Raw genomic sequence first — 23,341 nt, 5'->3', positions numbered from 1 at the left:
TGTCATAGGGCAGTCAACACTTGAGCTGCTCCATCTCAGAGCACTCTGTGTCCATGTCCGAGTCGCAGAGCGAGTGGCCCGTGAGGTCACTGTCTGGTGAGATTGTGTGTGTGTGAGGAGGGCTGGCCTCGTCCTGGAAGGTGTCTGTACGGGAGTAGAGCCCCAGGTCCTGGAGTTTGGACGGGGAGTCGTCGTCCTCTGTGGTGTCATCGTAACAGAAATCCTCCAGATCAACGAACCACTCGGGCCAGAAGCGCCGGCGGATCCTCTCACAGTAAATGGCCAGGTTAATCAGCTCGCCTGGAGCGGATAGGGTGGGTCAAAGGTCAACACAAAGGCAAAGGTCAACAAGCTCAGCTGAGAATGGGTCAAAATGTGGTGTGTTATATTCAATAAAGATGGAGTCTATTCCAGTCTGATTGCTGTCAAGGTTTCTTCCTCATCACAGTTTTTCCCCCATTTTTTTTTAAACATTTGACAATTTGTTATTTTGTGTTTCCACATCACCGCACAAACAACACAAAAACAAAAATCCACTATACAACACATTCCCCAAGGTGATCAACATATGATTTCCAAATTTCCTTAAACACTACTGTTTTTTTATTTTATTTTATAATATACAAAATCCAATGTTATGAAGCTAGATTGTTCAGTCCTCCACTTTGTTATTGAGGGTAAATATGAGGCCTTCCAATTGATGGTTCCACTTTTTTGCAGCAATTAGACATAGATCACAAAACTTTCTCTGATATTGATCATCAATATTTACATTTCCTAACAGACATAATCGTAGAGATAGATGGATATACATTCATAGACACAATGAAATGATAGAACATACATTATCCCAAAATGGTATCACTTTATCAGAAGACCACAACATAGGTAATATGGTTCCTTTGTGCTTTTTCCATATCCAACAGAGATGTGACATTTCTGGGTGCATTATATTCATTATGGCAGGAGTGTAGTAAGTCCTATGAATTATCTTAACTTGCAGTAGTTTATGTCTTAGGTTGTTGGAGCAGGTTTTAGCATGTGCACATATCTGTGACCAAGGGTTCTCCTCAATTTCGTCCTTTAGATATAGAGTTTCAAATCAACCCTTCACATAACGTGGCAAATCAACTTATTTGGCATATCAGCTTCTTTCAGTATTTTGTCTATGCTAGATGCCTTAGATACATCCAGATTCTGTTGACGCAATTGAATACGATTTCAGAATACGATTTATTCTGTACGAAGTTAAAGAAATCGGCCTTGGATAATCCAAATCGGTCTTGCAGTTGATTGAAAGACAGTAGAGATCCATTATAGTACACAGGTTCAAAATGCATGATGCCACTTTGGAACCAGGACTTAAAGATGTTGTCATTAAACACGGGAGGCTGTTCCAAATAAAGGCGCCTGGCAATATTGGAGTCTTTGAATGGTGAATCATTGGATTGTCTGTTTTTTTCTTGGACCTGAAGTAGTGAATATATTTTAGATCCTAAGGTATTACATTTGTGGCTTTGATACTCCTCCATGCACGAGATAGTCTGCTGTCCATTGTTAAGTGAACGCAGGTGTGCAGCCCAGTAATGCATTTTCGTATGGGGTAGTCCAAGACCTCCAGCTGCATAGGGTAAGTGTAAAACAGTCAATTGCACTCTTGAGGTCTTTCCATTTTAAATAAAGTTGGAGAGCAGGCCATGTATTTTATTTAAAAAGTTGGATGGAATTGAAAATGTCAGGACCTGAAATACATCAACCTTGGTAATATATTCATTTTGGATTATGTTGACCCTACCTAACATAGAAATAGAGAGAGATCTCAGTCTCTGAACATTGGACTCAATCTTATCTAGTAAAATAAACTATTTGATTTTATATGCCTCCTCCTGATTGCATGGTATCAGTACACCTAGATATGTCATATGCATCTTTGTTAATTTAAAAAATGTACTTTCTAAGCTTGAGAAATCATTATTTGAAATGGGCATTATTTCAATTTTCTCCCAAATTCACTTTGAATCCTGATACAGCACCACATGTGTCTAACAGAAGTCAAATAAATGACAGAGAATGTTGTGGTTTAGATAAATAAAGTAAAATGTCATCTGCATACAATGATATCACCTGTTGATCTCCACCGATCTCTATTCCCCGGATTGAGCCATGAGTTCAAACTCATGCTAGGGGTTCTGTGGCTAAAGAAAATAAATAACTAGACAAAGGTCATCCCTGTCACGCTGCTTTGGGGGATTTGTATAATAGCTTAGTCCAGGAGATAAATACCGGATCAAAACAAAACACTTTAAAGACAGCCACCAAATATGCCCATCCCACCCCATCTAATGCTTTTTCAGCATCTAATGATACTGACTGCCCATCCCACCCTATCTAATGCTTTTTCAGCATCTAATGATACTGACTGTCCATCCCACCCCATCTAATGCTTTTTCAGCATCTAATGATACTGACTGCCCATCCCACCCTATCTAATGCTTTTTCAGCATCTAATGATACTGACTGTCCATCCCACCCCATCTAATGCTTTTTCAGCATCTAATGATACTGACTGCCCATCCCACCCTATCTAATGCTTTTTCAGCATCTAATGATACTGACTGCCCATCCCACCCCATCTAATGCTTTTTCAGCATCTAATGATACGGACTGCCCATCCCACCCTATCTAATGCTTTTTCAGCATCTAATGATACTGACACTTTTGGAGCATCCAAGTTTTTAGTATGACGGATTATATTGAAAAAAATTGCAGAGATTGTTTGATCTGAGTGAATCAACTTTTGTATTACTGTTTGTATGCGGAAAGCCAATACTTTAGCACTGATTTTGTAATCCACATTCAAGAGGAATATTGGACGGTAAGATCTGCATGACAATGGTTCCTTTATCTTTCTTTTTAAGTAGGTGATTTCCCCTCACTGTTGCCCTAACTTGCTATTTTTTTATTTGTTTTGGAACCCATGTAGGCCCTTTCTGGGGCGTAATGTTAACCATGACACGCAATGTGGCTTGTTGGTGAAACTCACCTTTGATGAGTTGCTCTGGCCTTGTGCCCGGCAGGGTCCACATGGCAGGGGCTAGATGGCTGAACACAGTGGCATCCACCATAGACAGTTTAGGACCCATCAGGTACTTCTTATCACCTACCCAGAAAAACACCAAGAATCAGGGGGCGAGAAGAATGTTGTATGGAAACAAGGGACATGGAGGTAAAATTTTGACTGGAAATTAGTCCTCATGGTGTAGTATCCTACTTTCTCCAGAAGAGGACAGAATTGTACAATGTACCTTGTTATAAAAGGGATGCTCCTTTAAGCACTTGAAACTGGCCATAGTACTGTAAACCCAAGTAAGTTAATTAAACCACAATGGAACCTACAGCTGGCCTTCGCCCTAGTTATGAGATTTACAAGGCGTGTAAGGCTGCAGACTGTACCTTGTGAAATGAGATGGGGATGATGATCTGTAGGATTGTGATTTTAATGATTATCTACAGTATACCCTCACCCTACCGAGTAGGGTGGCCAGCGTCCGCATGTCCTTCTCCATTAGAGCGTAGACCTCCTCCCTGGTGAATCGTCCAATCCCATGGCCGTACATCTCCTTCTTCACGATGCTGCCAGTCAGGCGACTCAGGATCCACTTGAGTAGGTCACTCAGTGGCCCACTCACTGCCAGCATCTTCTGGGTCTCCTCCAGGTTGTCCACCCACTGACAGTACGCTATGGTCCTGTCATCACACACAGACGTGATGCTCGTTAGGTCAACAGTATCTCAAATCCATACGCTGATAAAGTGTGGTCCCGATGGCACAGTTGGTTGGCACAGGGTAGTGAGTTTCAAGGGACAGATGTAATGGTTTGCGACCCAATCACATTCACTAGTTTATCATCCTAGCCCTCAGTATCAAATAAATTAGGTCTTCCAACAGAGCAGCATCTAGTGGATGTCTTGCTGTAGTGTCAGGAAGTGTCTCACCAGTAGAAGTGTTCCTCCACCATCTTGGTGACAGCCTGGGACACAGCCTTCTCCGGGGGACTGAGGTTCTTGTTGAGGCTCACGCCCAGCTTCTCCTCCAGGAAGTCGATGATAAACTCTGTACCAGACACCTGCTCCTGGTTGTACTCTATCCATGGCATCTTCCCCTGGGGAGACAGCTTCCCATCAAAGTAGTTCTGCATGACAGAGGGAGAGAGAGAAAGGAAAGAGGAAGAAGGAATTTCAATGGTCAGTTACTCTTCAATAGAAAATGACAATGTTAGTTACATCAAATAATTCAACTAAGCACCAACCCAAACATCACTCTCTTTCTCTGTCTCTCTCTCCCTCCCCATCTCTCTCTCACACACAAACACACACACAAACACACACACACCTGGTAGGGCAGGTCCACCATGCGCAGGTAGGTCTCTATCTTGAGGCAGAAGGGGGAGAGAGATGGGACACCACTCTTTGGCCTGGAGAACTGGTGGAGGATGATGGTATCTTTAGAGTTCAGCTCCTGTTCTTTCCTATGAACCAGCCAGAGCAAGGCAGTTTGAGCTCCACATTCTAATCACTCATTCTTATACATTTTATTGAAAGCAACTTACGGTTAGTGCATATATTCATTAAATATGTGTGCAGGTCTCCCGAGTGTCTCAGCGGTCAAAGGCACTACATCACAGGGCTAGAGGCGACACTACAGACCCGGGTTCGATCCCGGGATGTGTCGCTACTGCGACACCCATGAGGCAACTGGCCCAGCGTCGTCTGGGTTAGGGGAGGGTTTGGCCAGCTGGGATGTCCTTGTCCCATCGCGCAACTCCTTGTGGCAGCCTGGGCGCATACACGCTGACTTTGGTCGCCAGCTGTATGGTAGTTCCTACAACACATTGGTGCGGCTGGCTTCCGGGTTAAGCGAGCAGTGTCTCAAGAAGCAGTGCGGCTTGGCGGGTCGTGTTTTGGAGGACACATGGCTCTCGAACTTCACCTCTCCCGAGTCCATACGGGAGATAGTTCAAGACTGCAACTATCAATTGGAAATCAAAAAATAAATGTGTGGGAATCAAACCCTCAACTCCGAAGTAGCAAGGCCATCCTCATATTAAATTAGTGCAAATTATGTCCCAATTCAAACACACTGTACATTATTTTAAAATCTCTGGATATCTGGATCCCCTAGTAGGCTATAGTGCACCCATGACACTTCCACGCTTTTACATATATATGGAGTCGATTATAGGCTAATGATCAAATTGTACTTTGAAAAATAATCAAGGAAATGTTCTTAGATCTTACACAACAATATCAGGTGCTACAGTAGATCCCGTTTTACAGCTGTCTATCATAGAGAGCTTTGCACAATACCCATGCTGAAACTTTCCTCGGGCAAGGGCGCCATTGCCACCGGGGCACTACAATGTCAAAACGAGTAGGACACAACCAAGTGAAATATTGCAATACATTATCATGATCACTGTAGCTGATCCTATTACACGTTCGTACTGACCAACATAGTCACAAATAGGGGCCTTATTAAATGAAAAAAGTTGAAAGGGAGTTGTTTACAGGTAGCCTACTACTTTGAAGGCGCTGAAACACTAGGACCGCATGTTCTGAAATACTGAGGAGCTGTCCATTTAGCAGTGGTGCTGAAATGCCCACAAACATCAAAAAACAAACGTATTGATCCAGTTGTCTAGAGAATGCAAAGCACTTCGGTGTAATGACATATAGGGAAAGTAAATGAGACAGTAACTACTTAGAGATCGATTTAAAATGGGTCTCTAAGATAGAGTACAGGCGGAGCAAAAAGAAGAGCTATGAGAAAACACACACAGTGCTAGCCACATGTAAAATAATAATAATAATTAAAAAAGAAAAAAACAAGACAGTCAATCAAAATGCCCTTCTGTGTATACAACAACAAGCTTTAGGCCACAATGATTCCTATTGGTGTAGTGTGAAGTCAATTCAACTCGAATCCCGCATCCATCTCTGTAAGAGTGTGTTTATCTAGCTGAGTTGGCCTTGGGGTTATCGTTGCAGGTAACCCGAGATGTTTTTTTAAGGACCGCAGCAACCAAACTCAATTCCCCCAGACATTATTTCAGCTAAATTCTAGGGATTCTATTGTGAAGCTGCAGTTTTCGGTCACAGATGGTCAATTCCTGTTAGCTAATACATATCCAGGCCTGGCTTTTCGCTGTATACTTCTCTCAAGTGCGAGGTTAGTAAAGGTCATTCTATCACAACCGCAATGTTTTTCTATACTGCAAGACTCGACTCGACAGAAAACGAGCAGACATGTTTGGCTTGGGTACAGCCATCTAACCAATATCACATGCCCTGTCATCCCATGCCCTTGATAAATCGTAAATAAATAAAAGAGTCAACCTTTGCAGCAATGAAAATGATCTTATTGTATTTACACACAAATATCTCAAATACCAGGCTTCACGCTACATATGAACAAATCAATGGATGGTTTTAATTTGACATCCAGTCCTAATAGCCACAATCACTGGAATACGAAGAGGCATAACATTTGCGTGATTCATTGGTTAATTTATTTTCTTTCCATTACACGACAAACATGGAATCTCCTTCAAGCGGTACGGGCCGTTAGGCTGCATTAATTTTGGAAGCCTACCTGATGGCGAGCAGCTCGTGCAGTAGATAGGCAGCGGCGGCAAGCAGAGCGCCCCCGGTCAGATAGAGCGTTTTCCGCCACCACGAGTCCGACCCAAGGAGCGGCATGATCCCGCCGTAGTCCTGCAGAGGGTAGGCGATGATGTACCCATACAACGAGAGCTGCTCATTGGAGCCGCATAAGCCGAAGGAGAAGCTCTGGTTCCGTCCAAGATCAACCACAAACGAGCGCGTCCAGGCGAACCCGACGCGCCAGTACATTCTCTCTCTCAGTGGCCTTTTTCTGCCTTGCTTTGGCCGGTTTTGGCTTCATCAACGGGGGCTTCATGCGTGCAAAGGGGTCGTTGTGATGCGGGATGCAAGGAAGAAAGGGATAGGGGCCATCTCGCCTGGCGGTTGTCCCGTCCCCGCTGCGGGGTCGGTATCCTCCGCAGCCGATCGTCGCCGCTCTCTCACTCTGCCGCGGATAAGTGACGTCACGATAGCTGTACCTTTGGAACTCTGTTTTTGCGATCAGTTGGGTAAAAGCGCAGGCTACTCAATTTCCTGGCATCTTCAATGTAGGCCAATTGCATAGGCTACTTAAAAAAAATAACCGTTCCATAAACTTTATCATATACATGTCTGCTTTGCAGCTTTGGTAACACTAATACGTAACGACTCTACATTAACTCTCCTTTGCACTATACATCGCACTAAAGTCATATAGGCCTAACTATTGTATGGTGGTGTAGCCTATGACTTTTATTTGTTGCAAGATGATCAGTAGTTCTAGAAACTTTTAGACCATTACAAAATTAAATCCAGGCAACACTAGAATGTAGGGCTATACGTGGTAGCCTATACAACTGAGTTAGCCTCGTATCGTAGGCCGAGAACCATCCTGAAGTCTCGCGAGTTTATAGTCGGTTTCGATTTACCGATTAATGAATGTATTTATTTTTCGGTTATGTCTGTATTGTTTTGCATTACTTCACTTTTGGAGCTAGAAACACAAGCATTACGCTGCACCCACGATAATATCTGCAAATATCTGTACCGACCAATACACTTTGATTTTAATATTTTGAGTGAAGTGAAGCGAAACGAGAACGGGTCGGTCAGGATGGTCATGCGTCAGACAACAGCTGAATGCCTGAAACACAAATAATATAACACAGTCGTGCAAAGAAGGAGCTATAGCTGCATCAACCCATTTGGTTACTGCATTAATTTTATTTATTTATTTATTAATTTTATTACCACAATAGATTTTCAAAAAGAAATACAGTCCAAGTAATAGCCAATACTTGATAAACCACATATTTTCATGTTGTGTTTCTATAGAGACAGGGGGAAAACCTTAGTAGGCTAATCCCAGTCAGTCAAGTAAACACATATGATAAATGATGGAGCCTGTAAAGGGGAAAGGAACTCTGAGGCAAAAGGCTGTATCTCAATAGTCTAAAAGCTGGATCCTCGCTCTCCTTTATCTTTCATGGCTTTCAAAAAGCCGGTATGTGAAAGTAATATGGAGCACAACCACCAACAGCCTGATTTCATCTAGATTTACTTCGCATCAGTGTATATGAAGCAACCGATAACAAGGAGAGGAATTCACTTCAGACTATTGGGATGCACCCAAAAGGGACCACTAAAATATCACCCCCCCCCGAAAACAAACAAAAAACATCACTTCCCTGCAATAGGACAGTGTGCTCATAAGTCTTATTACCTTGATACCTTGATATTTTGTAAGGCATTCAAGCACCCGGTTCTGGACATAGATGAACACGTACATATCACAGAAACCAAGAGAAACAACCTCTCACACACAACTCACACTGTATTACTGTACAGAAAATAAATCAATATCTACAAGTAAATATGCACAAAGGTATTGCGACACTTCAATTTGATTAAATACGTGGTACATGCAGACAGAAAACATTGGACCCTGGCTTGTGTAGGACTGATTCAATATGCAATCAAGAACACACAGCTAAAAATTCACCTGCCTTCCCCACCAAAAATGTGGTCCTAACAATTCTCCACATAAAAAAAGCAGAATAAAAAATAAAACGTTTTTGTTGCAGGCTAATTACATCATGATAGTAAACACATTTGAGCAGTTTTACTTGAAGCAGACAGCAAATACATTTCATGATTTCTACCCAAGCAAATTTGCCCAATCAAGTAAAACACAAACGATGAAATGAAAGACATGAGTAAAGCTATTTACAAAGGCTGGAGATGTAACAGGTAATGAAGACACTTGAATCTAGCGGGTATACCCCCAGAAATTCCATTCTCCCCCATGACTTCACCTGCTAAGCTCTGTAACCAATCAATGTAGACCTTAGATAACAGGACATCCAATCGGGTCACACAATCGAACAGACTTACATCCTTTCAGAACGCATCTCAAACAGTACAGGGTCCAATCAACTTAGCGATACCAGTAAAAAGGACTACTATTCTCCCTGAGGAATGAAGACACTGCCAAATGGGCCACTCACACATCACAATCACTAATGATCAAGTTCTCTGGCCCCACGGAGCTCCATATTATATGATTGTTCCCCGAGAGTGTTTCAAGGAAGTCAGGATCAACACAACTCATAGTCCCCCCCCTCCCTCACTACATCCTCCTGTTTCTCACAGTTAGGTCCATAAGGTTTTGGTCGCGTTCCCCTGCTCAGACGTTGAATGCATCAACCAATGGTTGCGAGCGAAGTCATCAACTGTGCCGGTCGGGCACTATATTGCTATAACATGTGGTTAGCTGATACATAAAATACCTATCCAGGTGTTTTAAGATCTGCCATGCGTTAGCAACATCTGGGCACAGGAACGCGCCCTTTAACTGTTGAGAGATGGAAACACAGGACTGCTGCCACCAATTGGCTAATGCCAGCATTCCTGTGGCCATCTGATGAGTTATCATACATGAGCCGAGGTGGACGTCCCATTGCCTATGACAGGATGTAAGAGTTATTCTGGTTTCCACTGGAACTCTGGTCATTCTCACTGGTACACAAACAAAACAAAAAACAGTTAGTTGAGACAGGAAGTGAATGGGTCATGTTAACAGTATATAGGTGGAACACTAAGGTGAGATTAGGATAGATCTCTGTACCTGTTGGGAGGCGGCTTGGGTTTAGGCATCTTGTTGAGCACTGCAGCCATTTCCTTCCTGTCGTCAAAATTCTTCCACTGGTCGTACAGCTTCAGGATGACTCGGATGATCTCCAGGATCTGAGCAGAGCAAATACGTTACCGCACAGACAATCAGCTTTCCCCTCCGACTGATGTATTAATATGCCATTGGTTTTGTGTGGCCGTACCTTCTCCATGTCGACAGAGAGCTCAGCAAACCACTGCCTGGCGTCTTTCTGCTGCACCACACAGGCAACATGCAGACATGCTGTGGATGCAGGGGGTAGAATGTGTGTAACACCTCACTTATATTTTATTGAGCTGAACCTACTAGTAGGAAATGTGAGAGGCCTGACGGGGTGTCTTACCTAGTGCGATCATGAAGGGAGGGTAGAGCAAACAGAGGTCTGTCCTATACGTGTCATTCACTACTCTCCTGTAGAGAAATAAGACAGTGTTTCAATATTTTCATATCAAATCAATACATGCTCCCGCAAACAAAGAAAAAAAAAACACATACCAGGCCAATGGCAGTAGCATGTCCTCCTGCCCCATGTCCTGCACATACTGCAGCAGGGGTCTGTAGGGGTGGTATACTATCAAACAGCAGTCCTGGAACACGTATGAAATCAGTTAATGAATCCATCCAACAAATGGATGACATCTAGCATTGAGTGTATTGTGACAGAGACAAAAACCTTCTATACTTACCATGAGCTCTAGTAGGTAGAACTCACATTCTAATACCTGTAATGAGGAAAGCAAATGAAGTGCAAACTCAGTTTAGTAAATATATCAGTGTCATAGTCTCAACTTGTATCCCTTTTCTCTCTATTATCTGGGAAGTATCTGGGAATATTTCCAGTATCTGGGAATAACAACATTCTGCTAACTGAACCCCTACAGTGTGAATAATCACCTCCTTCATTGCGCCACACCACCAGAGAATCAATAATTGTCTACAAGGTGTTAGGACAGCCCCAACGTGGTCCTGGCAACTCCGTGGAATAGGTAGATAAATAACCGGCGCTGCAATCGTATTCCACTTAGCGCCACAGCGATAGATACGCCCCGGTGAGGAGACGCAACCGACCACGGTCAAAATCACCTCCCATGGCGATGGGAGTTTTGCCATAGGCTTGCGAACACTAGTTGTGGAATGTGGCGTCTCCGTAGACGCCAACATACTGATACCTAACTACAACGCACAACGTAAAGGACTCTTACTGGTATATAAACTGGGTGGTTTGAGCACTCAATGCTGTTTGGCTGAAAGACGTGGTATATCAGACCGTATAACACGGGTATAACTAAACATTACTTTTTACTGTTCTAATTACATTGGTAACCAGTTTATAATAGCAGTAAGGCACCTCCAGGGTTTGTGGTATATGGCCAATAAACCACGGCTAAGGGCTGTATCCAGGCACTCCGCGTTGTGTCATGCTTAAGAACAGCCTTTTTGGCCATATACCACACCACCTTATTGCTTAAGTATAAATATTCCACAATATAGTGAGTGTGTTGCCTCAGAGATAGGTCCCACCACAATGCAACATGATCGTAACATCTAGCTACAATAATAAATTATATTTCAATCATTTAACTTCATAATAAATACTACATTGTTTAGCCTAAGAACTGTTCATACAGCACACCCTAAATGATTTCAACAGCAAGGTTAGGTCAGACGTACATGGTTCATTCTGTAAGGGAACTCCTTTGGGAAGGCATAGGAAAATCTTGTTTTTACTGTACAAAACAAAAACACTTGTTAGATTTGACATCAAATGAACGCAACCCATCAGAATGAATGTAGTCTTTGTACCACAGCAAGAGTGTATTTGTCATCTTAAATATAAGATCATATCTAAATGGAAACGCTTTGTGTCTCCTTACTTACACACAGACGTAGCTGCAGAGATCAGACGAGTGTTTGAAACAACACCGAATTCCTGGAAGAGACAGTAACAGAAGGGCTTTGAGGATGCTGTCATGGAGTAGGATGGGGGTGAATTGCACTATCAAAGACTATGTTACAGAGCAATTAACCCTACCAGTTTACCCTATCCCTACTCCCACACAGACTATGAAAACTGGAAAGGCAGTGGGATATCAGGCCATATATACCTCCACTTTGGAGGCAAGGAACACACATGTAGGAGCCATGAGCACTGGGTCTATACTCTTCAGGGAGTACCTGCAGAGGAAGAAATAAGAAAGAGAGAGAGAAAGAGGGGGAGAGATAGAAAGAGATTTGGAAGAGGCCCAAAGCTCAGGGCTCCAGAGACCGTTTAAAAAAACAAAACAACTGTATGCGCCTAAGTTTGAAAATGTAGGAGCACAATTAAAAATATTTGAAGTAACAAGTCGTTTTCTTTGTAGTAATGGGGAAAGCATGATGGTGAAAAACTGAGCTCAGTGTATTCTCCATGGTACTCAGGGGGTGCGGTACAGTGAAATAATAATTCCAACAATTATCATCTGTGTAATTTTTTCCTAAATTACAATTCCAGGTCATACAGCAAAATAGTTAGGCGCATGTGGTGGCACTGTAGATATTATACAATGCTCCCCTAGTGCCATTTATAATTAGCTGATGAATAGAACACAGTGTTGTTGTTATGAAAATGGCATAAGCACCTGGCATAGAAACGTTTGAAGTAGACGGTTGCTGTAGCAATGACCTGCTGGCGGAGCTTCAGGTGTTCCCCCAGTGCCTGGATCACTGGAACAGAACAATACGTTGAACACAAAGCACATCTAACCTCAATTGCGTCAAACAGCATCCTTACAAGACAAACAACACTGTACAGTGCACTCGGAAAGTATTCAGACCCCTCGACTTTATCCACATTGTTACATTACTGCCTTATTATAAAATAGATTAAATAAAACATTTCCCTCATCAATCTACACACAATACCCCACAATGACAAAGCAAAAACAGGTTAAGATTTATTTAGCAAATGTATAATAATAAAAAAATACCTTATTTATATAGGTATTCAGACCCTTTGCTATGAGCTCAGGTGCATCCTGTTTCCATTGATAATCCTTGAGCCATTTCTACAACTTGATTGGAGTCCATCTGTGGTAAATTCAATTGATTGGACATGATTTGAAAGGCACACACCTGTCTATATAGGTTCCCACAGTTGAGAGTGCATATTAGAGCAAAAACCAAGCCATTAGGTCAAAAGATTTGTCCATAGAACTCCAAGACAGGATTGTGTCAAGGTACAGATTTGGTGAATGGTACCAAAAAATGTCTGCTGCACTGAAGGTCCCCAAGAACACAGTGGTCTCCATCATTCTTAAATTAAATAAGTTTGGAACCACCAAGATTTCCTAGAGCTGGCCAAACTGAGCAATTGGGGGAGAAGGGCCTTGGTCAGGGAGGTGACCAAGATCTCGATGGTCACTCTGACAGTGCTCCAGAGTTCCTCCATGGAGATGGGTGAACCTTCCAGAAGGACAACCATCTCTGCAGCACTCAGGCCTTTATGGTAGAGTCGCAAGACTGAAGCCACTCAAAGGCACATGACAGCCCGCTTGGAGTTTGCCAAAAGGCACCTCAGACCAGGAGAAGCAAGATTCTCTGGTCTGATGAAGCCAAGATTTAACTAATTGTCCTGAATGCAAAGCATCACGTCTGGAGGAAACCTGGCACCATCCCTATGGTGAAACATGGTGGTGGCAGCATCATGCTGTGGGGATGTTTTTCAGCGGCAGGGACTGGGAGACTAGTCAGGATTGAGAGAAAGATGAACGAAGCAAAGTACAGAGAGATCCTTGATGAAAACCTACTCCAGAGCGCTCAGGACCTCAGACTGGGGTGAAGGTTCACCTTCCAACAGGACAATGACCCTAAACACACAGCCAAGACAATGCAGGCCTCAGGACAATTCACTCAATGTCCTTGAGTGGCCCAGGCAAAGCACAGACTTGAACCTGATCAAACATCTCTGGAGAGACCTGAAAATAGCTGGGCAACGACACTCCCCATCCAACTGGACAGAGCTTGAGAGGATCTGCAGAGAAGAATGGGAGAAAACTCCCAAGCTTGTAGCATCATCCCAAGAAGACTTGAGGCTGTAATCGCTGCCAATGTGACATCAGTTTTTTAAATTTTTTATAAAAACTGGCAAACATTTCCGAAAACCTGTTTTTGCTTAGACATTATGTGGTATTGTATGTAGAACAATTTAATACATTTTAGAATAAGGCTGTAACGTAACAAAATGTGTAAAAAGTGAAGGGGTCTTTATACTTTCTGAATGCAATGTATACACAAAAGTAAGTTGACATTCCTTCAAATTAGTGAATTCGGCTATTTCAGCCACACCCGTTTCTGACAGGTGTATAAAATCGAGCACACAGCCATGCAATCTCCATAGACAAACATTGGCAGTAGGATGGCCATACTGAAGAGCTCAGTGACATTCAACGCGGCACCATCATAAGATGACACCTTTCCAACAAGTCAGTTTGTCAAATTTCTGCCCTGCTAGAGCTGCCCACAACTTTAAGTGCTGTTATTGTGAAGTGGAAACCTTCAGGAGCAACAAAGTGGTAGGCCACAAAACCTCACAGTACACGACCTCTGAGTGCTGAAGCTCGTAAAAATTGTCTGTCTTCAATTGCAACACTCACTACCGAGGTCCAAACTGCCTCTGGAAGCAACGTCAGTACTGTTTGTCAGGAGCTTCATGAAATGAGTTGCCATGGCCGAGCAGCCGCACACAAGCCTAAAGATCACCATGCGCAATGCCAAGCGCTGGCTGGAGTGGTGCAAAGCTTGCCACCATTACACTCTGGAGCAGAGGAAACTTGTTCTCTGGAGTGATGAATCACATTTCACCATTTGGCAGTCCAACGAAAGCACAGTGCAAACTGTAAAGTTTGGTGGAGGAGGAATAATGGTCTGGGGCTGTTTTTCATGGTTCGGGCTAGGAACCTTAGTTCCAGTGAAGGGAAATCTTAATGTTACAGCACACAATGACATTCTAGATGATTCTGTGCTTCAAATTTTGCTTCAGCATGACAATGCCCCCATGCACAAAGCGAGATCCATATAATAAATGGTTTGTCGAGATCAGTGTGGAAGAACTTGACTGGCCTGCACAGAGCCCTGACCTCAACCCCATAGAACACCTTTGGGATGAATAGGAACGCCGACTGCTAGCCAGGCCTAATCAGTACCAAACATCAGTACCCAACCTCACTAATGCTGTTGTGAAAGCATGTAAGCGAGTCCCCGCAGCAATGTTCCAACTCGAGGTCGACCGATTATGATTTTTCAACACCTATACCAATTATTGGAGGACCAAAAAAAAGCCTATACAGATTAATCGGACGATTTTTTAATTTATTTGTAATAATGACACGACAACAATACTGAATGAACACTTATTTTAACTTAATATAATAAATCAATAAAATCAATTTGGCCTCAAATAAATAATGAAACATGTTCAATTTGGTTTAAATAATGCAAAAACAAAGTGTTGGAGAAGAAAGTAAAAGTGCAATATGTTCCATGTAAGAAAGCTAACGTTTAAGTTCCTTTCTCAGAACATGAGAACATATGAAAGCTGGTGGTTCCTTTTAACATGAGTCTTCAATATTCCCAGGTAGGAAGTATTAGGTTGTAGTTATTAGAGGAATTATAGGACTATTTCTCTCTATAGCATTTGTATTTCATTAAACTTTGACAATTAGATGTTCTTATAGGCACTTTAGTATTGCCAGTGTAACAGTATAGCTTCCATCACTCTCCTCGCTCCTCCCTGGGCTCGAACCAGGAACACCACGACAACAGCCACCCTTGAAGCAGCGTTACCTATGCAGAGCAAGGGGAACAACCACTCCAGGACTCAGAGCGAGTGACATTTGAAACGCTATTAACGCGCACCCCGCTAACTAGCTAGCCATTTCACATCAGTTACACGAGCCTAATCTCGGGAGTTGATAGGCTTGAAGTCATAAACAGCGCAATGCTTGACGCACAACGAAGACCTGCTGGCAAAACGCACAAAGGTGCTATTTGAATGAATGCTTACGAGCCTGCTGCTGCCTACCACCGCTCAGTCAGACTGCTCTATCAAATCGTATACTTAGTTATAACATAACACACAGAAATACGAGCCTTAGGTCATTAATATGGTTGAATCCGGAAACTATCATCTCAAAAACAAGACGTTTATTCTTTCAGTGAAATATGGAACAGTTCCATATTTTATCTAAGGGGTGGCATCCATTAGTCTAAATATTCCTGTTACATTGCACAACCTTCAATGTTATGTCATAATTACGTACAATTCTGGCAAATTAGGCAGTCCAAACTGTTGCATATACACTGACTCTGCGTGCAATGAACGCAAGAGAAGTGACACAATTTCCCCTGGTTAATATTGCCTGCTAACCTGGAATTCTTTTAGCTAAATATGCAGGTTTAAAAATATATACTTCTGTGTATTGATTTTAAGAAAGGCATTGGTGTTTATGGTTAGGTACACATTGGAGCTACGATACGCACCGCATCGATTATATGCAACGAAGAACACGCAAAATAAAATAGTAATATCATCAACCATGTGTAGTTAACTAGTGATTATGATTGATTGATTGATTGTTTTTATAAGATAAGTTTAATGCTAGCTAGCAACTTACCTTGGCTTACTGCATTCGCGTAACAGGCAGGCTCCTCGTGGAGAGCAATGTAATCAGGTGGTTAGAGCGTTGGACTATTTAACTGTAAGGTTGCAAGATTGAATCCCCCGAGCTGACAAGGTGAAAATCTGTCGTTCTGCCCCTGAACGAGGCAGTTAACCCACCGTTCCTAGGGCATCATTGAAAATAAGAATGTGTTCTTAACTGACTTGCCTCGTTAAATAAAGATTAAATAAATGTGTAAATAATAATACTTTTTTTAAAAACGATGTCCAAAAATACAGATTTTCGATTGTTATAAAAACTTGAACGGACCTAATTAAATCGGCCATTCCGATTAATCAGTCTACCTCTAGTTCCAACATCTAGTGGAAAGCCTTCCCAGAAGAGTGGAAGCTGTTATAGCAGCAAAGTGGGGACCAACGCCATATTAATGCCCATAATTTGGAATGAGATGTTCAACAAGCTTTTGGTCATGTAGTGTATGAAGAGGTAGTCTAGCGGTTAAGAGCGTTGGGCCCATAATTGAAAGGTTGCTGGTTCTAATAATTGAGCAGACTAGATGAAAAATCTGTTCATGTGCCCTTGAGTAAGGCACTTAACCCTAATTGCTCCTGCTATAAATGACTCAAATGTAAATATAGGTCATTGTTGACGGTTATTGCTAGGAGTAGTGTCAAATGAGATTTGAGGGTAATTAATGTTGCGACATTGTATCATTTCCCTAACAGTAAAACCATACCCACCACACAGATTTATCATAGCATATGAGTCTGATGAAATACCATTGGCAAAGAAGATCTGCAGTTTCCAGTAGTCTTCCTCAGACATGAACTTGATGTCCTTCTGACGCTCCTTCATCAGGTCCTGCTTGTCCAGGACCCACTGCAGACTAGTGAAATAGAGGAGACCACAACGAGCCCTCTCACACACATAGTATCATAACAACAAAACTGCTGATAGGAAATCTGAGAGCGGTGCGTCAGAAATAAACAATAACACAAAAATGCCTTGATGACCTGCGCACAAAGTTAATGTCAGTGTGGCTACGCTAGAGGCACAAAAATACTTAGCTGGCTCTACAAATAAATCTCAGCATTCATATCTAGCTAATTATCACTAAGAAAAATTACCACTAAATGTTCGTTCGGTACACTAATACTGACATAATATAAGACTAGAGTGGGCGGACAAGCTGAAGTTAGGTAGCAAGCTAGCATGCTAACTCTAGCTAGGCCCCAAATCAATCAAGAGTTTATTTCCCATACATAGTCCTAATAATTCACGTTCGGACAGAATACTTACTAATGCGAGCTCTGCCAGAAGTTCCCAGCCATGGCTTATGAGTTGAGGTAGAAAATGTTATTTTAAAGTGTCTTTATTTTTAAAGATGATACGGGACATAGAGAAGAAAGTGGTCAGCTAATAAATTTGCAGTGCAACACTCAATGCTGTTCTGACGGCGACCGGGGCGTGATGTGCTTGGGTTCCACTTAGCTGGGTCTGGGTTGCTAAATGGGTGGGAAACGCACATCTCTTGTTGTCTAATTTTGCGTGTAAATATACAATTGTTACAGTATCGATGTTGCCTAACCATCAGGGTTGGGGTCGATTATGAATTGAGTTGCAACTTGCTCTTTGATTCCAATTCAATTCTTACATTTGAATTAAATTTGAATTCACACTCCACAGAAAGAAGAATTTTAATTGAATTTTAATTCAAGAAGAAGAAAGAAAATCCCGGAATGAATTAGATCAAACACTGCAGTATGGAAGGGAACAATCCAGCATCTCATGACAAAAATACTATTAAAATCAAATCATTAAAACTCGTTTTTCAACCACTTCACACATTTTTGGTAACAAACTATAGATAAGTCGGTTAGGACATCTACTTTGTGCATGAAGGGTAATTTTTCCAACAATCGCTTACAGACAGATTATATCACTTATAATTCACAGTATCACAATTCAAGTGGGTCTGAAGTTTACATACACTAAGTTGACTGTGCCTTTAACAGCTTGGAAAATTCCAGAAAATAATATCATGGCTTTAGAAGATTCTGATACTCTAATTAACATAATTTTAGTCAATTGGAGGTGTACCTGTGGATGTATTTCAAGGCCTACCTTCAAACTCTGTGCCTCTTTGCTTGATATCATGGGAAAACCAAAAGAAATCAGCTAAGACCTCAGAAAAAAAATTGCAGACCTCCACAAGTCTGGTCCATCCTTGAGAGCAATTTCCAAACGCCTGAAGGTACCACGTTCATCTGTACAAACATTGGTACGCAAGTATGCACACCATGGGATCACGCAGCCGTCATACCGCTCAGGAAGGAGATGCGTTCTGTCTCCTAGAGATTAACGTATTTGGTGCGAAAAGTGCAAATCAATCCCAGAATAACAGCAAAGGACCTTGTGAAGATGCTGAAGGAAACAGGTACAAAAGTATCTATATCCACAGTAAAACAAGTCCTATATCGACATAACCTGAAAAGCCGCTCAGCTAGGAAGAAGCCACTTCTCCAAAACAGCCATAAAAAAGCCAGACTACGATTTGCAACTGCACATGTGGACAAGATCATACTTTTTGGAGAAATGTCCTCTGATCTGATGAAACAAAAATAGAACTGTTTGGCCATAATGACCATCATTATGTTTGGAGGGAAAAGGTGGATGCTTGCAAGCCGAAGAATACCATCCCAAACATAAAGCACGGGGTGGCAGCATCCTGTTGTGGGGGTGTTTTGCTGCAGGAGGGACTGGTGCACATCACAAAATAGATGGCGTCATGAGGAAGGAAAATTATGTGGATATATTGAAGCAACATCTCAAGACATCAGTCAGGAAGTTAAAGCTTGGTCTCAAATGGGTCTTCCAAATGGACAATGACCCCAAGTATACTTCCAAAGTTGTGGCAAAATGGCTTAAGGACAACAAAGTCAAGGTATTGGAGTAGCCATCACAAAGCCCTGGCCTCAATCCTATAGAAAATGTGTGGGCAAAACTGAAAAGGTGTGTGTGAGAGAGGAGGCCTACAAACCTGACTCAGGTACACCAGCTCCGTCAGGAGGAATGGGCCAGAATTCCTCCAACTTATTGTGGGAAGCTTGTGGGAAGCTACCTGAAACGTTTGACCCAAGATGAACAATTTAAAGGCAATGCTACCAAATACTAATTGAGTGTATGTAAACTTCTGACCCACTGGGAATGTGATGAAAGAAATAAAAGCTGTAAAGTAAATAATTCTCTCTACTATTATTCTGACATTTCACATTCTTGAATAAAGTTGTGATCCTAACTGACCTAAGACGGGGAATTATTATTAGGATTAAATGTCAGAAATGGTGAAAACTGAGTTTATATGTATTTGACTAAGGTGTATGTAAACTTCCGACTTCAACTGTACATATGAGATGAGTAATGCCAGACAAGTGACTAGTGTTCCATTCCTTATAGTGGCCAGTGAATCACAGTGAGTCTGTGCTTATAGGCAGCAGCCTCTAATGCGCTAGTGATGGCTGTTTAACAGTTTGATGGCCTTGAGATAGAAGCTGTTTTTCAGTCTCTCGGTCCCAGCTTTGACGCACCTGTACTGACCTCGCCTTCTGGATGATAGCGGGGTGAACAGGCAGTGGCTCAGGTGGTTGATGTCCTTGATGATCTTTTTGGCCTTCCTGTGACATTGGGTGCTGTAGGTGTTGTGGAGGGCGGGTAGTTTGCTCCCGGTAATGCGTTGAGCAGACGCACCACTCTCTGGAGAGCCTTGCGGTTACGGGCGCTGCAGTTGCCGTACCAGGCGGTGATACAGAACCAACAGGATGCTTTAAATTTTGCCAAATTTCTTCAACCTCCTGAGGTTGAGGATGCTCTGTTGGGCCTTCTTCACCACACTGTGTTTCAGTTTGTCAGTGATATGTACAGCAAGGAACTTGTTCGTGGACAACCCTCTATCTACGGGACTGTGGTCCCGTCGATGTAGATAGAGTATTGTCCACGAACATCCACGAAAATCTCCTTTGTTTTGTGACGTTGAGTGACAGGTTGTTTTCCAGACACCATACTCCCAGATTCCTCACCTCCTCCCTGTAGGTGGTCTTGTCATCATTGGTATTCAAGTCTACTACTGTTGCGTCGTCTGCAAACTTGATGATTGAGTTGGGGGCATGATTGGCCACGCAGTCATGGATGAACAGGGAGTACAGGACGGGGCTGAGCATGCACCCTTGTGGGGCCCAGTGTTGAGGATTAGTGGAGTGGAGGTGATATTTCCTACCTTCACCACCTGGGGGTGGCCCGTCAGGAAGTCCAGGACCTAGTTGCACAGGGCGGTGTTCAGATCCAGAGCCTCGAGCTTAATAATGAACTTGGAGGGTACTTTGGTGTTGAATGCTGAGCTATAGTCAATAAACAGCATTCTTACATAGGTATTCCTCTTGTCCAGATGGGAAAGGGCAGTGATGGCAATTGCATCATCTGTGGATCTATTGGTGAGGTAAGCAAATTGAAGTGTGTCTAGGGTGACAGGTAAGGTAGATGTGATATGATCCTTGACTAGTCTCTCAAAGTACTTTATAATGACAGAAGTGAGTGCTACGCGGCGATAGTCATCAAGTTCAGTTACCTTTGGCTTCTTGGGTACAGGAAAAATGGTGGACATCTTGAAGCATGTGGGGAAGGTAGACTGGGATAGGTAGAGATTGAATATGCCCATAAACACACCAGCCAGCTGGTCTGCGCATGTTCTGAGAACACGGCTAGGGATGATGTCTGGGCCGGCAGCCTTGCAAGGGTTAAAATGTTTAAATGTTTAACTCTCATCGGCCACTGAGAACCCACAGTCCTTCAAAGGTTGCGAAAAATATGTTTAGCCTGTCCGGAAGCAAGTCAGTCTCGGCGTTGTGACTGGTTTTCCTTTTGTACTCCGGTGATTGTCTGTAGTCCCTGCCACATAGGTCTTGTGCCGTTGAATGGTGACTCTCTATACTGACATTTAGCTTGTTTGATTGCCTTGTGGAGTGAAAATGTGGTGGTTCATGCTTTCAGTTTTGCGCGAATGCTACCATCTATCCACGGTTCCTGGTTAGGGTAGATTTTAGTAGATTTTAATAGTCACAGTGGGTACTACACCTCCTATACACGTCCTTATAAACTCAGTCGCCGTATCCGTGCATGCGTCAAGATTATTTTCGCAAGATAGCCGGAACATATCCCAGTCTACGTGATCAAAACAATCCTGAAGCTTGGATTCCGATTAGTCAGACAAGCGTTGTATAGTTCTTAGCATGGGTACTTCCTGTTTGAGTTTCTGACTATAGCAGTGGTTCTCAATCCTGGTCCTGGGGACCCAAAGGGGTGGACATTTTTGTTTTTGTCCTTGCATTACACTCCTGATTCAAAACATCAAAGCCTGATGAGGAGTTTAAAGAGGAGGAAGGGAAGCGCTACTAAGGTACACAATAGTACATTTTGGTAGATAGAAGCTGCTCTTTGGTAAAAGGGGTAAATTGGTCATCAAAAAGAAAGGAGGACCAAGGCACTCTTCATATAATTAATTTAAATGCCTTTATTAGTATGGCATGTTCAATAGAAACAAAGTTTTTTTTAAACCGATGCGTTTCAGCAGCATAGCCTTCGTCAGGGAGTTGTTTATTTGAATCAGGTGTGTAGTGCTATGGCAAAAACAAAAATGTGCACCCTTTTGGGTCCCCAGGACCAGGCTTGAGAACCACTGGCCTATATGAAGGGAGGAGCTAGATGGAGTCATGTCAGACTTGCCGAAAGGAGTGCGGGGGAGGGCCTTTGCCTTCTTGGGTGACCAATTCAGATTCATTGTTTAAATTGTATTAAATTCCGAAATGACCCCAACCCAACATTTGCTATGTTTGTACCGAATGGCACATTACATGGTTACAGGGTGTGTTGACGGGGTGGTGTCCTGTTCTCCCAGGCTGTTGGCATGGTGCAGGAACAGATAGGGTCAAAGTAGTGGAATGAGGTAGTCGGTTTTTAATGATTGTAGGTGGCAGCTGCAGAGCAGTACCTGTGTGTACGAGATTTTACTGCAGTAAAGTTATAAGATGTTTAGAGATATTAATATTTTTAAATAGTGGTAAACAAGTGTAGGGTTAGTTGGTGCTGCAATTAGTTTAAACATGTTTTTATCTAAAAACCTGTTTTCACTTTGTCATTATGGGGTATTATGTGTAGATTGATGAGGACATTTTTTTTTTTAATCCATTCTAGAATAAGGCTGTAACGTAACAAAATGTGGAAAAGTCAAGGGGTCTGAATACTTTCCAAATGCACTGTATATAAACTATTACTAAGGAATTATAATTCCATGTCTACCCTAAGACACACACGGTAAGGCAAGGACAATGGGCTACTGCCTGGGAAGCCCAGGGTTCAAGCACAATTACTTTGTTTCTGTTCACACCTCCAATAGACTATGACTTTGTGCACCTGCCACATGCATGCAAGCCCGAAAGAATGGCGCTATGCAGCCTCACAGTGATCATATGATTCCAGTCTTGGAGAGATGACAGTATCAGGAAGCCGTCCACACCCCTTCTTTTTACGACCTTATCCATGAATAGGTTGGTAAATGAGTAATGCAAATGAGGTTAAATATTTGTCACGTCTATGTTTTTATAATACAATAATTGTTATTCATCCTCATGGATAAATAACCAAGCTGTGGATAGGCCACACTAAAATAATAAGACAGAAACAACATTTTTATTTAACCTTTATTTAACTAGGCAAGTCAGTTAAGAACAAATTCTTACTTACAATGAAGGCCTACACCGGCCAAACCCGGACGACGCTGGGCCAATTGTGCGCCGACACTACGGGACTCCCAATCACGGCCG

General features: G+C 42.5%; 2 protein-coding genes across 2 annotated transcripts; both read right to left on the bottom strand.

Annotated features, from left to right (window-relative positions):
- Positions 1–7,365, bottom strand: LOC135505881 (failed axon connections homolog). The gene is made up of 6 exons (XM_064925086.1): positions 6,652–7,365; positions 4,393–4,528; positions 3,996–4,192; positions 3,530–3,747; positions 3,044–3,160; positions 1–300 (listed from the first exon to the last, which is right to left on the bottom strand). The coding sequence occupies exons 1-6, from the start codon at positions 6,909–6,911 to the stop codon at positions 14–16; spliced, it is 1,215 nt and encodes a 404-aa protein (XP_064781158.1). The 5' UTR covers positions 6,912–7,365; the 3' UTR covers positions 1–13.
- A 458-nt stretch (positions 7,366–7,823) lies between these two features.
- On the bottom strand, positions 7,824–17,924 carry LOC135505880 (cyclin-C-like). Its single transcript, XM_064925085.1, has 12 exons — positions 17,769–17,924; positions 17,249–17,355; positions 12,432–12,516; positions 11,919–11,988; positions 11,692–11,743; positions 11,485–11,540; positions 10,500–10,535; positions 10,309–10,400; positions 10,157–10,224; positions 9,977–10,056; positions 9,769–9,887; positions 7,824–9,659 (listed from the first exon to the last, which is right to left on the bottom strand). The coding sequence occupies exons 1-12, from the start codon at positions 17,798–17,800 to the stop codon at positions 9,605–9,607; spliced, it is 852 nt and encodes a 283-aa protein (XP_064781157.1). The 5' UTR covers positions 17,801–17,924; the 3' UTR covers positions 7,824–9,604.
- Positions 17,925–23,341: the final 5,417 nt, after the last annotated feature.

This window comes from Oncorhynchus masou, chromosome 19, assembly GCF_036934945.1.
Source record: "Oncorhynchus masou masou isolate Uvic2021 chromosome 19, UVic_Omas_1.1, whole genome shotgun sequence".
NCBI lineage: Eukaryota > Metazoa > Chordata > Actinopteri > Salmoniformes > Salmonidae > Oncorhynchus > Oncorhynchus masou.
This window is presented reverse-complemented; position numbering and strand designations above follow the sequence as displayed.

Bases quoted from the DNA above. Each gene is read 5' to 3' on its own strand.
- LOC135505881 (XM_064925086.1), bottom strand. From the start codon at position 6,911: ATGTACTGGCGCGTCGGGTTCGCCTGGACGCGCTCGTTTGTGGTTGAT. The intron at 4,193-4,392 runs GTGTGTGTGTGT...TCTGTCATGCAG, and splicing joins TGGTGGACCTGCCCTACCAG to AACTACTTTGATGGGAAGCT. The intron at 3,748-3,995 runs GTGAGACACTTC...GTGTGATGACAG, and splicing joins GTGGAGGAACACTTCTACTG to GACCATAGCGTACTGTCAGT.
- LOC135505880 (XM_064925085.1), bottom strand. From the start codon at position 17,800: ATGGCTGGGAACTTCTGGCAGAGCTCGCATTA. The intron at 10,536-11,484 runs GTACGTCTGACC...TCCTCATTACAG, and splicing joins TCCCTTACAGAATGAACCAT to GTATTAGAATGTGAGTTCTA. The intron at 9,888-9,976 runs GTACGGCCACAC...TGCTCTGCTCAG, and splicing joins TCTCTGTCGACATGGAGAAG to ATCCTGGAGATCATCCGAGT.